Source organism: Poromitra crassiceps (genome assembly GCF_964638095.1).
Source record: "Poromitra crassiceps genome assembly, chromosome: 3".
Lineage (NCBI taxonomy): Eukaryota > Metazoa > Chordata > Actinopteri > Beryciformes > Melamphaidae > Poromitra > Poromitra crassiceps.
The window spans coordinates 25,514,382-25,526,822 of record NC_139625.1 but is presented as its reverse complement, the minus strand read 5'-3'; the positions used below and the strand labels follow the sequence as shown (position 1 = coordinate 25,526,822).

At 42.7% G+C, this 12,441-nt stretch overlaps 2 protein-coding genes across 2 annotated transcripts in view; one reads left to right on the top strand and one right to left on the bottom strand.

Moving 5' to 3' along the window:
- LOC310772932 (interferon alpha-inducible protein 27-like protein 2A) overlaps window positions 1-12,441 on the bottom strand; it is a 158,391-nt gene that overhangs the window by 101,845 nt on the left and 44,105 nt on the right. The gene's annotated exons all lie outside the window — the stretch shown is intronic.
- LOC310773750 (protein L-Myc-1b-like) lies at window positions 8,240-11,983 on the top strand. The gene is made up of 3 exons (XM_083633692.1): window positions 8,240-8,494; window positions 9,063-9,696; window positions 10,502-11,983. The coding sequence occupies exons 2-3, from the start codon at window positions 9,153-9,155 to the stop codon at window positions 11,107-11,109; spliced, it is 1,152 nt and encodes a 383-aa protein (XP_083489818.1). The 5' UTR covers window positions 8,240-8,494; window positions 9,063-9,152; the 3' UTR covers window positions 11,110-11,983.

Genomic DNA, 12,441 nt, shown 5'->3' with positions numbered 1-12,441 from the left:
AATTTGATCCGTGTGCAGTCCAGGAAACAGCCTGGGGTGAAATAACACTCGGCTGGATGTTGACGGATCTGATTATGGCGATATGTGGCGAAAACGGGAAGAAAAATAGCTATTTAGATGCAGGAAATACAGGCTACCACTTGGCCCCAAATCAACTCCATTTTACACTGACTTGGACGATATTGATCTCAAAACAACGCTAGGACGCCCAGAAACGCTGCAGACATCGCTAGGTGAGTGGCCAATTCATAATTAATGCCAGGAAATGGCTCCAGGTTCAAAAAAACCGAAATTCTCCTTTAAGTTTTGCTAACATGTAAAGGCAATTCTAAATGTACTTGAATTTTCTTGTGGGAAAGAGCATGTTTCCATGACATCACAAAGGGGCTGTGATTATCAGGTCAACTGAATTACTGCCTTTCAACCACACATCTTGTATAGTTAGTTGCACTGAGATTTTCTGCTGAACTTATTTTTTAACTGGACTCTTTATTTGGTTATTTGATTGATATTTTTCTGAACTTTTGGGAAAGTGCTTTAAAAAACTCCAAGCTATCGCCGTCAAGGATGACAGCCATTTCTGAAGCTAATGTGCATTGCCTTGACCCGGAGGTCGACTCCACATTTTGAAATCATTTCAGCGAAAAAGCATGTTGCTCACTCCCCAAGGGAAGACACAGGCTTTATGTAATTATTTATTTTAACTAATTTAAATAATCCAAGAGATTATAATTTTCTAATAAAAATGTGTATGGTAGGAATTTGTTAACATAAATCTAAATATGAAGTAATTTGTAACTATGTGAATATGGGGGTGTACAGCTGTGTGTGTGCGCACGTGCGAGAGGTCGACCAATATGGGTTTTTCAATGGCTGATGCCGATATTTAGAGAGCAGGGTGGCCGATGGCCGATATATAATGCCGATTATTTTATTATTTTATTTTATTTTGCATTTGATCAAATACAATGATTTAAATATAATAATGAATGAGTGTATAAGTAGCCTATAATTCCATTATCCATTCATGCACATTGGGAATCTAATATAACAAATACTGTATATAGGATGGTCATCTTAGCCAGTAACATGCTTTAGATGTATTTTATTTTATTAATGAAATAGAAAAATACATTGGGTTATGCAGTAGATTTCAGAAGTGACTGGTAGTCTATTTAAGGGAGAGCACATATGTCAGAGACCTCATTCAACTGTATTATGCTATTAACTGAGAGAGTTACAAAAGAGTGTGGGCCTGTAATTCGGCACAGGATTGCGGGAATCGGACATATTGGACATATTTTCGGGAATTCCCGCATATTTTGAATTTATAATGTGGGATGAATCCTGCAACTGTTTGCGGGGGCCGATGTCTATGCATGTAGTAATCGTGAACATCGAGTATAAATTGTCACGCTACATGTTTTTAGACGGCATGTCGTGCTACTTGTTTTTACCCTGCCATAATAATCGGCCTTGTAAGCGCAGGCAGTGGCCGATGCCGATTAATTAAAAATGCCAATAATCGGCACCAATTAATCGGCCGGTTGATTAATCGGTCTACCTCTAGTGTGTGTGTGTGTGTGTGTAGGCAATCTGAATAAGTGATTTTCAAGTCCTGGGGGGGGAGGAGGATTGAAATCACACAACACATTTTCCTCATTTTAGATTTATTATTTATCAGTCAGCTTTCAAATGTTCCTATTCTCGTAAATTATTGAGTGACATGCTTCAATCCTTGGTGTTTTATCTTGCTGTATATAGTGTAAATTGTTAATATTTATTTCTTAAGTTTGACCATAATGTGACAATAATAAATGTTATGTAAATAAATAAAGGTGTAAATATGGCAAAGAGAAATGAGTCGTCATTGATTTAACTGCTGACACTACATTTATTGTATCACTGTGTAGGCCTAGTGTCAAATTGTTGTAACTTAATATACAGTATGAGAATAATTTCCTGAAAATATTTTGTTTATAATGGTGACTGTCCTTGCAACGACCTTGCTCTGATCATTGATTGGAGGTCATGTTTACCAACTTATTTATTTATTTATTACATCACTGCAACTAACAGGCCCTAGCCTACATCTAGGAGCTCACATCCAGTGCATGGGCCCTGCAGTAGGCGGAGGGCGATAAATGTCAGACTAATCGTTTGTTGTGGTTTGTTGTTAAATAGGGATCATTTATTTTCACTATATTTCATCCATAAGTAATACAATGACAGGATGTATGACTATTTTGGTCATAGGTTTCATACACTTTCTGTAATAAAACACATAAAAGCAAAAATCATATCAGATGGGGGGACCCTGGGACAAAATCGTATCAAATGTGGGTCTGTGGTCCAATTGTGTCAGTTTAGGGGTCCTTGACCAGGAAAATGTTTGAGAGCCACTGTTTTATGTTACAGTATATGTGTAGCCTGTTATTATGTCTAAACAACATGAATGATAAAGATCTATCTGTAGAGTGCAGTCCATATAGATGAGCATCAAAGATTTGATATCCCAGGTGCAAAACTGTTCAACCTTCTTTTTCCTAAAATGACATTTATACTAACATTCCACAATCATGAATATGTGAATAGCCTTTTTTTATAATATAAAAGTCACGCAGAGCCTTATACTCACAAACTCACCAAAACTATTTAATACAATTACTGTGTGAATAAAGTGATCGTGGTTCTTGCCTCCCTAAAATCTTTCTAGGATCACCAGTGATCTTTCCTACTCAATGCTCTATCAATGGCTCACACCTAACAGTTGCTTACATGAAGTCAACACCAGGTGGCAGCCAAACTCAAGCCACATTGTTACAATGAAGCAGCACTCATCCTTGCACTGAATAGTTGCACACTGTCCAAGGTCGAGCTTGTCTCTGTGATATGTTACAATAATGTTAAATATTTGACATAAGTGCTCAGCACTTTTACACTTACACGTGTTGTTTTCAGCTTACTGTCAGTTGCAATCACTGAGATATATGATGATATGATATATCTTTATTATATGTCGATGGTTGCAATAGGCTAGTATAGTGTTGTTGGTTCAACAAAGTTCAAATCATGTGGGGGAGGAGAGACACTGTGAACTGGGGGTTGTGGAAGATGAATTTCATTAACCAGACTGCTTTTATTTGAGAAAATGCAAAACAAGAAAGCTGAATTATTCTGGTCAGGAGATGATGTTAAGTTGGAATGGTTATTCAGAGAGGACGTTTTCGGTGTGGCCGGTTTTATTGGGAGAGCATGGAAACTGAGAATGGAGAAGTTGTTTATTTGAATGTAACATTACAACTTTCATTAAATGATTGTATTACTTGTATATGTTTTGTTTGTTTGTTTGTTTGCTTGGATTTTTGGATGAACTCAATGTATCTGTGTCTTGTAAGTGCATACAGGGCACCATGGTGCACGCCGCATACATAAATACCTTATCTATCTACAGTACATAATGGTTATTGTACTTTACCATTAATTAACTTTGTACTAATAGAACTATCCAATATATAACATTAGCTCCTCCTCATTAAATTCGGACACATATTTGTTCTAATCAGAATCAGAATCAGAATCAGAATCAGAATCAGAATCAGAATCAGAATCACTTTTATTGCCACAGTATGCAAGTTACATACGAGGAATTTGTCTTTAGTGTCTGTATGCAGCGTAGCGGTCACATCAATATACAGAGATAAGAAGTAGGAAGATAACTAAAGACAATCACAAAGTGCAATCAAATCGAGTAAATATGTACATGAGTGGTGAAGTGTTCTGTGGATGATAAATATGAATTTACGTTGGATTTACATGAGATTTACAGACTGAGTTAAATAGGCGCTAAATAGGCAGTGGATTTACATGAATTTACAGTCTGTGTTAAATAAGAGTTTACATTGAATGTACATGACATTTACAGTCTAAGTTAAATAGGCATTAAATGTGCAGGGAATTTACATGAATTTACAGTCCCAGTTACACAGGCATTAGATTAGATATGAGTTAGAGTTTTATGGGGGGGGGGGGGGGGGGGTTCAGCTGAGTTTAGGAGGAGGTAGTGAGTTTGTGTGTGTGGGTGGGGGGTCCTTGGTGGAAGGGGTTTCCGGGCCTTCTTGGTGAGGCTGATGGCGGTTGGGAAGAAGCTGGTCTTGTGGCGGGTGGTTCTGGTCTTGGTAGACCTCAGTCTCTTGCCGTGGGGGAGTGTCTTAAAGAGTTTGTGGCCAGGGTGGGAGGGGTCGGCCATGATCTTGCGAGACCGCTTCAGTGTCCTGGCTGCATGCAGGTCCTGGAGGGATGGCAGGTTGCATCCGATTATCTTCTCAGCGCAGCGGATGATGCGCTGAAGTCTGTTCTTTGAGAGTGGCAGCAGCATACCAGACGGTGATGGTAACTCATTTCTAATCAGAGACTTTACTTAAGTCTATAACCTGGACACATAATGATACATCATTATGTTTATTTGTACTGCACTTTTCAAAACACAGCTACAAAGCGCTTTTAAAAGGAATTAAAAAAACTAAAAAACATGATCAACAGTAAAAGTCTGACACAATGTAAGCAAGGTAATTGTAGACCATGGATATGCATCTATCTATTATGTCACAATGATAATGTTTACACGCTGTTGATCACGATCTCACGGTGTTTTGAGGGGGCGTGTCAGACTACGGCATTTTACATCCCTGGGGAGCAGTAACACTTTTTTATGAGTGTGTGTGTGGTTTTTTGGGGTTTTTTGTTTTTGTTTCTTTCCTTCCTCATCTGCTCCCATCAGCTTTTCATCTGAGCATTGGGCTCATTTCAATCTGTTTCAGGTTGTATTTTTTTAGATGGGAGGACAAGGTCATAGGTCGGGGGTCCCTGTGTCATGGAGGTCATGGGGAGAGTGAGGGGAACTCCTACTATCGTACATGGGGACAATTCCAGGGGCCATCCCCGGAAAACCTCCAAATTCCTCCAGTGCATTTTGTTTTGGTGTTAATGTGCCCTGCATGAATTCTCCCAAATGGTGGATTGCCCCCCCCCCCCCCACTCACACACACACACACACACACACACACACACACACACACACACACGCACACACACACACACACACACACAATCCCCCTTTCCCCTCACCAGTGTCTTTCTCCTCACACATATGCTACTCTAACAATGTGGGACAATGGCGGGTACTTGAAGTTAAGCTGGAGATGACTTGGGGAGCGGGCTATTGTTGGTGTTAAGCATTGTATTACCCCCAACAATGTCCCTGCTGAGGAAAAGATTTCCAAGTTTTCATTCCTAGTGAAGGAATAGGACAGAGGAGGAGGAGCACGGCCCTCATCTGAATTTTATGGGGCCAAAGGTTTTGTTTTTCTTCTTATTGGAGGGGATGAAGTATTCCTGACTTGCAGATTGGGAGGTGGTCCACTTCACAATATGGGACGTGAAGTTGCAGGACAAGGACCTACGGCGTGAGTCGGTGTGAAATCAGACATTGCTTTGTTGGTAAAAGAAGTCCGAAATCTCCCTTCTAAATTTTCAAGCATCCCTCTCTTTATGTTTTCAGTTTCATAAAACAAATATCACACAACGGAGATCACAAAGTTGTCGATACTCTACTAGTGAGTCTAGTCCCAACACTGAGATCACACATAACGGCTGGACAATGGGTTCTATAGCCTAGCTGTTATATTCATGGACTGGTTGACTGACTGTGGAGAATGATCAGGAGGATACTGATGAGTGAAATAAAAACATATCTGTTGAACTGATTTGGATCTAACTGGATTGATTATTGTACTGCCAGGTGGTTCAGTATTAGCACTACCAGAAACCCTCACGCGAACCAGAGAGGCCTTCGAAGCACTCTCGAGCCATACGTATGTTTGACCTCAGGCCCATCTCTGACAACAGATGTCCATTGCTAATCAGTCTCATTAACTTGGCCTGAATATGGCCGGGGCTACTGGGGGCTTTGTCTTGGCCACTGAGATGCTTAATTAAGGCGAAGGCCGGCACGCTATATGATCCAGTCTGATCAATATTGCCGCGTAGAGCGAGGTGGAGGAGAGAAGCGCACAGCGGGGTGCGACGGTGACCTTGTCTGATCAGCAGACGTTGGCGAACTTTGACCTTTCACTAGCCAGAGGCCGGCGGGCACAAAACGTTTGTTTTCACAGAATCCATTCTGACCGCATTTAGAACTGACAATAAACGCTGGAATTACTTAATGTCTCCACTTAATCATCGCCTGACTCAATGTGTTTATGCCATGTTTTGTGTTCAAATGGTTTTAGCCGCTATGTTGTATAATTGAGGTCAATGAGTGCAGATGAGTTTCACGGGGGGGGTTCTGTTCCACAATGCCTCTCATGTTGCCTGTAAACAACCCTCTAAAATGTTTGTTTCAGACAGTAACTTGTTTGATGAGGAGCCTTCCTCCCTGAGAAGATAACTGACTTCACTGTGGACATTTCAGCTCTAAATTCTATTGTTTGTGTGCTCCCGGTGCTCCTTTGTGTTAAAACAGACGCACTGCACCCTCCCCCTTCACTGTGCTCTCAAGTACCTTCTCTCACCCCTTTGCTCTCAAGTCTCTCCCCTGATTACACCTCATAACCATAGACCTCCTTCTGAGTCACTTTGGGAGATATGCTAATGAAGAGGCTATCTGTGCCTCAATCTTATCTTTTGGTAATGCAAATGAAGAGATCAGCAATTATAGTGCTATCAACAACTTCTCAACATCATATACACCTTCAGGAAATTACTGGAGAGCTGTGTTGTCTGCCTTTCAACCCATTGATACCTGATGCAGCATTTGCGTGTATATCCCTCATTTGTGTGCGTATCCCTTTAAGACCGCGAACCGCGTTAACGTGGTTCGCTGTCTTAAAGGGATACACACACAAATGCTGCATCAGGTATCAATGGGTTAAGTGATTTGGAAATATTTGCGTTTCAGCTGTTTCTTATTGATCACAGGCATAAAAAATGATCAGTGAGGGTCAAGAGTTCATATGGATGCTCTCAGACAACACTCCTTTTTCAACCTGTCAACAGACAGAATCAACAGAAGCAGACAGAATCAACAGAAACAGAATCAACAGAAACAAGCTACCGGTATCAAAGGAAAAGACAGAAACATTGTTGGGTGAGCTTTGAAATGGTTGCAACCTTCACTAAAAGTTCATTAGTCACACCAATTGATTATGTACAACAATTCACACTTTTGTTCATCTATATGGTCTGTGCGTTTTAACCGTAGACTGTAAAACAGAACAGACCAAGCGAGACTCCTGATGCCCCCTAGTTATGTCACACTAGCAGATGGGATTAATGGAAAAGAGGACCAGCTAAAACCAGTGTTTGGTGTCAAGGTTAAGGCATCATTGTGCGATCTTGAAACAATGGGAGACACAGACATCTGTCATGAGTGAAACAGCCACACCGTCTGAACAGAATTACTAGGCTATGTAGAATACTGGTAGCTTGACGGAATATAATAATGGTATAATTAAATATTAATTGAGTAATATATGGGATATCATGTTAATCATGCTGGACCGAAGAAGTCAATTGGACTTCTCCATGTACATAGAGAGCAATATTCACTGAGGGACCAGATGGAATCGAATCCTTTCAGTTGAAAGGAAATTATTGATCCATAGCAGAGGCTTCATCATGACAAAATTGGATGAGTGTGTGAGTCCTGGGACAAACGGAGTTACATTGCTAGCCCTTTGAGTAAGACACATCCCCACCAGCTCCAGGGACACTGTGAATTTGAATGATGAATTAATTAATAGTAGCACTAGTAGGCTAATATTAATAGTCAAAAGTAATAGTATGGATAATTTCATAATCATGATTATCACATTATTATTATTATTATTATTATTATTATTAGTATCCTCATGGTCCTCATCATCATCATCATCATCATCATCATAATTATCATTAGCCTATATGAGGAGGTTCTCTTTCCCTAATGAGAAAATTAGGCTAGGCCTACTACCAAACCCTCCTTACTAACCCTATAATATTTTCAGTCATGACCATAAATGACTGAGGTTGGGCGTGGCCGAGCACATCCCCACGCCCTTTATGCAAATGTAAGGGCTTACCCGGATCTACCGCTGCAGATATTTCCGAGGCTCCTCCCTACACTAAATCACCTTATAACAGGATGTCTCACTGGCGGGAAAAACGCACTGTGTGGCTTTCTATTACAGACTGCGGGGCGGACCTCTAGTATAGCCTGTTGTCTGAGCCCAGCTGGCGGGAGGCGCTTTTGCTGGATAATTGAAGAAGTGTAGACTCACTGCGTCGAAATCCAACATCTCTCTCTCTCCCTCTCTCTCTCTCTCTCTCTCCCAGTGACGCCCTCATCTCCAACTCGGGACAGCTTTATCCGTTTTCTCTCTGGAGTTTACTCTGACACGGAGGGATTTTCCATGCCCTGAGTTGCGCATTGGAATTTTGTGGCGAGCCTGAGCCGGTGAGTAGTTTTATTCTGGCGATGTATAAGTTTCAAAGGAGGAAATAGGGGCCAGTCTAGCGGAGTTAACAGCCGTGCCAATTTGTACAATGTGAATGCGAAACAGTGCACTTTTGTCTCTACCCGGCCCCGGCTCAGATGTCTGCTCTGCGTTGCATGTGGAACAAAGCACAGCCTTTCAGGACATATTGTTACTTTTACGCCGGGACAGGCTAGGCATACTTCTATAAATACAACTACGACTGAAAATACCCCATGCAACGTTTCTTTTACATAAGTTGTATTGCAATAAAAGTCTAGTCCATATATAGGCTAAGTAGATTATGTAATAACCTTGTGTGCCTGCCTGGGCAGTTTGAGTCCATCAGTGCACAGCGAACATCCGCAAGACGCAATCAATTATTAATGTGGTCCCATTTGTAGAAAGTCGGCTATTAGGGATGTGATATCCTAAATAGCCCATTAGATGGCTATTTGAAATATGATCATGTCTGCTGCCTGCTGGAAAGTGACGGTAACTGCTTTCCAAAAGATCATGTTTGCTAATTACTGCAATTTGTCCCTTCAGCTTGTGTGAGGACCCTTCTGCTGAGACTATTGGTGTCATTCATCTTATCAATTCTTGGAATAAACACTAAGGGATCATATTGGCAGGAAGATGGAGTTCGACTGTTATCAGCACTATTTTTTCGATTACTTCGACACGGAGGAAGATTTCTACAAGTCAACCGCACCGAGCGAGGACATTTGGAAAAAGTTCGAGCTGCTGCCCACCCCGCCCATGTCTCCCACCCGGACACTGAGCGGTGCCGCCGTGCATCTTTCCCCAGGAGACAAGCTCAGCTGGCTCTCCAAGGTCCTCGGTCAGGACGAGGAGTGCGAGGGTCACTTCATTAACGACACGGAGGAGCTGTTTGGCAACCTCAACTCCATCATCATCCAGGACTGCATGTGGAGTAGTTTCTCTGCCAGCAAGCAGCTGGAGAAGGTCAATGGGAGACTGTCAGCTGCAGCCCAGACTGTTGTCTCTCCGGTGGCCCAGATCTCTGTGAGACCGAGCAAAGCGCAGTGCGTCTCGCCCGGTGCGCCACTGGCCACCTCGGCGACAGACTGCGTCGACCCCGCGGCTGTTCTCACCTTCCCGGCCAACAGCTGCAGGAAGCCGGCGTCGTCTGGCTCCGAGTCTCGCTCCGATTCCTCTGGTAAGGAAGCATGCTCTAAATTACCCCACCCTGCCCCTGCCTCTGGATTATATTGCCCTCTAACAATGCGTAATTTGGAGAGCTGCGCTGCACCCTTTTCCTGGGTCCAAAGTATGGTGTTGCATAAGTGGTGTGGTCTCTGGTGCAGAGGGGTTATCATGTGCAGTGCAGTCATCTGTGCTATAATTGACCACATGCTTGCTCTGAATGCTTTGCTGCTACCGGCATTCTTTCAAAAACCGCGCCCCCGTCGGTGTTGCTTGAGTTCCCCCTCTTACGATATATTCCACTGGCTTTGCATTACAATTAGTCGGTGCGGTAGAGGGGCGGGGTGATGGGAGTCGCGATGATTTATTACTTTTACACACACAGCGGCAGACCGTGAGAGTCACTCTTTCAGACTTCAGCCTGCAGCCCGCAGACCTCCTCATTTAAATTGTTGCATAATGCTCAGTAGCTACTCACTCACTCACTCACAAAAGCCTGAATTCCTGCAAGCATTGACATGGGTGACCACTGCTGCTGCTCTGTTAACACCTCAGCCTCCACTCTGCCCTCCTGGGGCTGAGGAATGTTCATTTGCATACTTGACTGTGGAATGCAAGATAACCAATTTCAGTCAAAATGTAGATTTTTCTTGACATTTAGTGACACAGTGCTCTTAATGTACCTGTGAACTGTAAAGCTTTGGTCTTTTATGAAGCATTATGTAAAAAAAAAAAGAGAGAAAAGGGACCATAGCTGGCGAAGCCTTTTGCTATGTGTGTTGACGGGTGTACGGTTGTCTTTCTCTGTGTCATCACAGATGATGATGATGATGATGATGATGATGATGAGGAAATCGACGTGGTCACGGTGGAGAGCAAGCAGAACCGGGCGCGGCTGGTGAGCGGCCGAACGCCGGTGACCATCACGGTGCGCGCCGACCCCTGTCCCAAACGATTCCACATGTCTGTCCACCGGCAGCAGCACAACTACGCTGCACGCTCCCCGGACAGCGAGCCCGAACCCGAGGACGACGACGACGACGACGACGAAGAGGAGGAGCACCAGGAAGAACCTCAGAGCAAACGTACCTGTCAGGACCTCTCCGGGCGCATCTCCCAGTGCTCCTCGTCCTCCTCGGACACGCCCCAGAGCTCGGACGCGGAGGACACTGACCGCAGGCGGAACCACAACTTCCTGGAGAGGAAGAGGAGGAACGACCTGCGCTCCCGCTTCCTGGCACTGCGGGACGAGATCCCTGGTCTGGTGGAGTCGGCCAAGACGCCCAAAGTGGCCATCCTGACCCAGGCCACAGAGTACCTCACGCAGCTGCACAGCAGGGAGAAGCAGCAGGTCCAGGAGAGGAAACGCCTCAAAGCCCGGCAGCAGCAACTCCTCCGCCGGCTAGCCTACCTGAAGCGCTCTTGAGACGAGCGCGGGTCCAGAATAAACTGCCTCGTTCGCAGACAGTCAAAGACTTAAATCTCAAAGTTACCTGTCACTTTTGAAAAGCTATGGACTTTATATGATGACATGCCTCATGTAAAGAAAGAGCAACGGATTTCATTTTTGAATAAATGCCTCATTCATATTGCTATGGGCTTCCTATGAGTTGACTCTTTGCTGGCCTGTGAACTCGTTCTGGGGGAGGCTGGAAGTTAGAGCTCTGTGTGCTGTATTTCATGTTTTCTCTTTGCACATTTCGTTGAAGTTGGTAATGGAATAGACACATATAGCTATGACCAAGGTGTTCCCTTGTATGCTTTGATGGCCAATGAAAGAACCCGTTTTGAAAAATGTCTTCTTAATAGTTTACAAGTCTGGTAGTGAATATCTATTTAGCCTTGGTTTTATCAATGAAATGTCTTGGCATTTTGTCATTGCACACTTACTTACATTGGAGTCAAAGTGTAAAGGCCGTGCTGTGTATATAAGAACGAGTGAGTCATCCCCTTGTTATTAATGCTTTTCATGACTGATTCTTGTTGTACAAATTGTTCTGTAAATAATAGCTTATTACTCCTGGTGAAGGAGACAAAATCAAAGCTTGTCATTGAACAATTGCTCTTCTGTATAAAATGCCACCAGGCACCACAGACAGAGGGGCCTCTATTTTGTTAAGAAAATATAAAAATGGGCAAAAAAAAGAAAGAAAGAAAAAAAAGATAAAGTAGCACTACTGTACTTTATATTCACACGTCACTTTGTGATGATATTTTCAATGCTTTTCTCCTTGGTTTGATTTTGATGCATGCTCACATTGCAAAGCAACATTAAATTTTGATACCATATTTGCATACAATCCTTGTGTTGTGTATCTTCTTTTTTCGACCTAAATGAAGAGAAGAATTATTTAGATGGATAAATATAGTTTAGTTGTCTTACAGGAATTGCTGACTGACTCAGTACAGTACATGCTTCACACCATACAGATACATAAACACATAACATTAACAATGCAACACCCTGTCACAACTTGCTGTATTCATTCACCATATAGTATCAGCTTTATAAGAGATTTCTCAGGGATATAAACTATTCATCTGTCTCAGAACATTACATTTCTATGTATTTCTATGGTAACTCAAGGAAAAACCGCATCAGATGGATGTTGAAGTATCAGATGGCACTCCTTCACACTGATAGTGTTGATAAGATATTTTGGAACATGCTTCTCAAGAGACGCAAGCTACTATCACATGTATCAACTGAAAATGAGGGCAGGTCATAAAAATAAGCCAATTGGTTTATTTCTCTCTC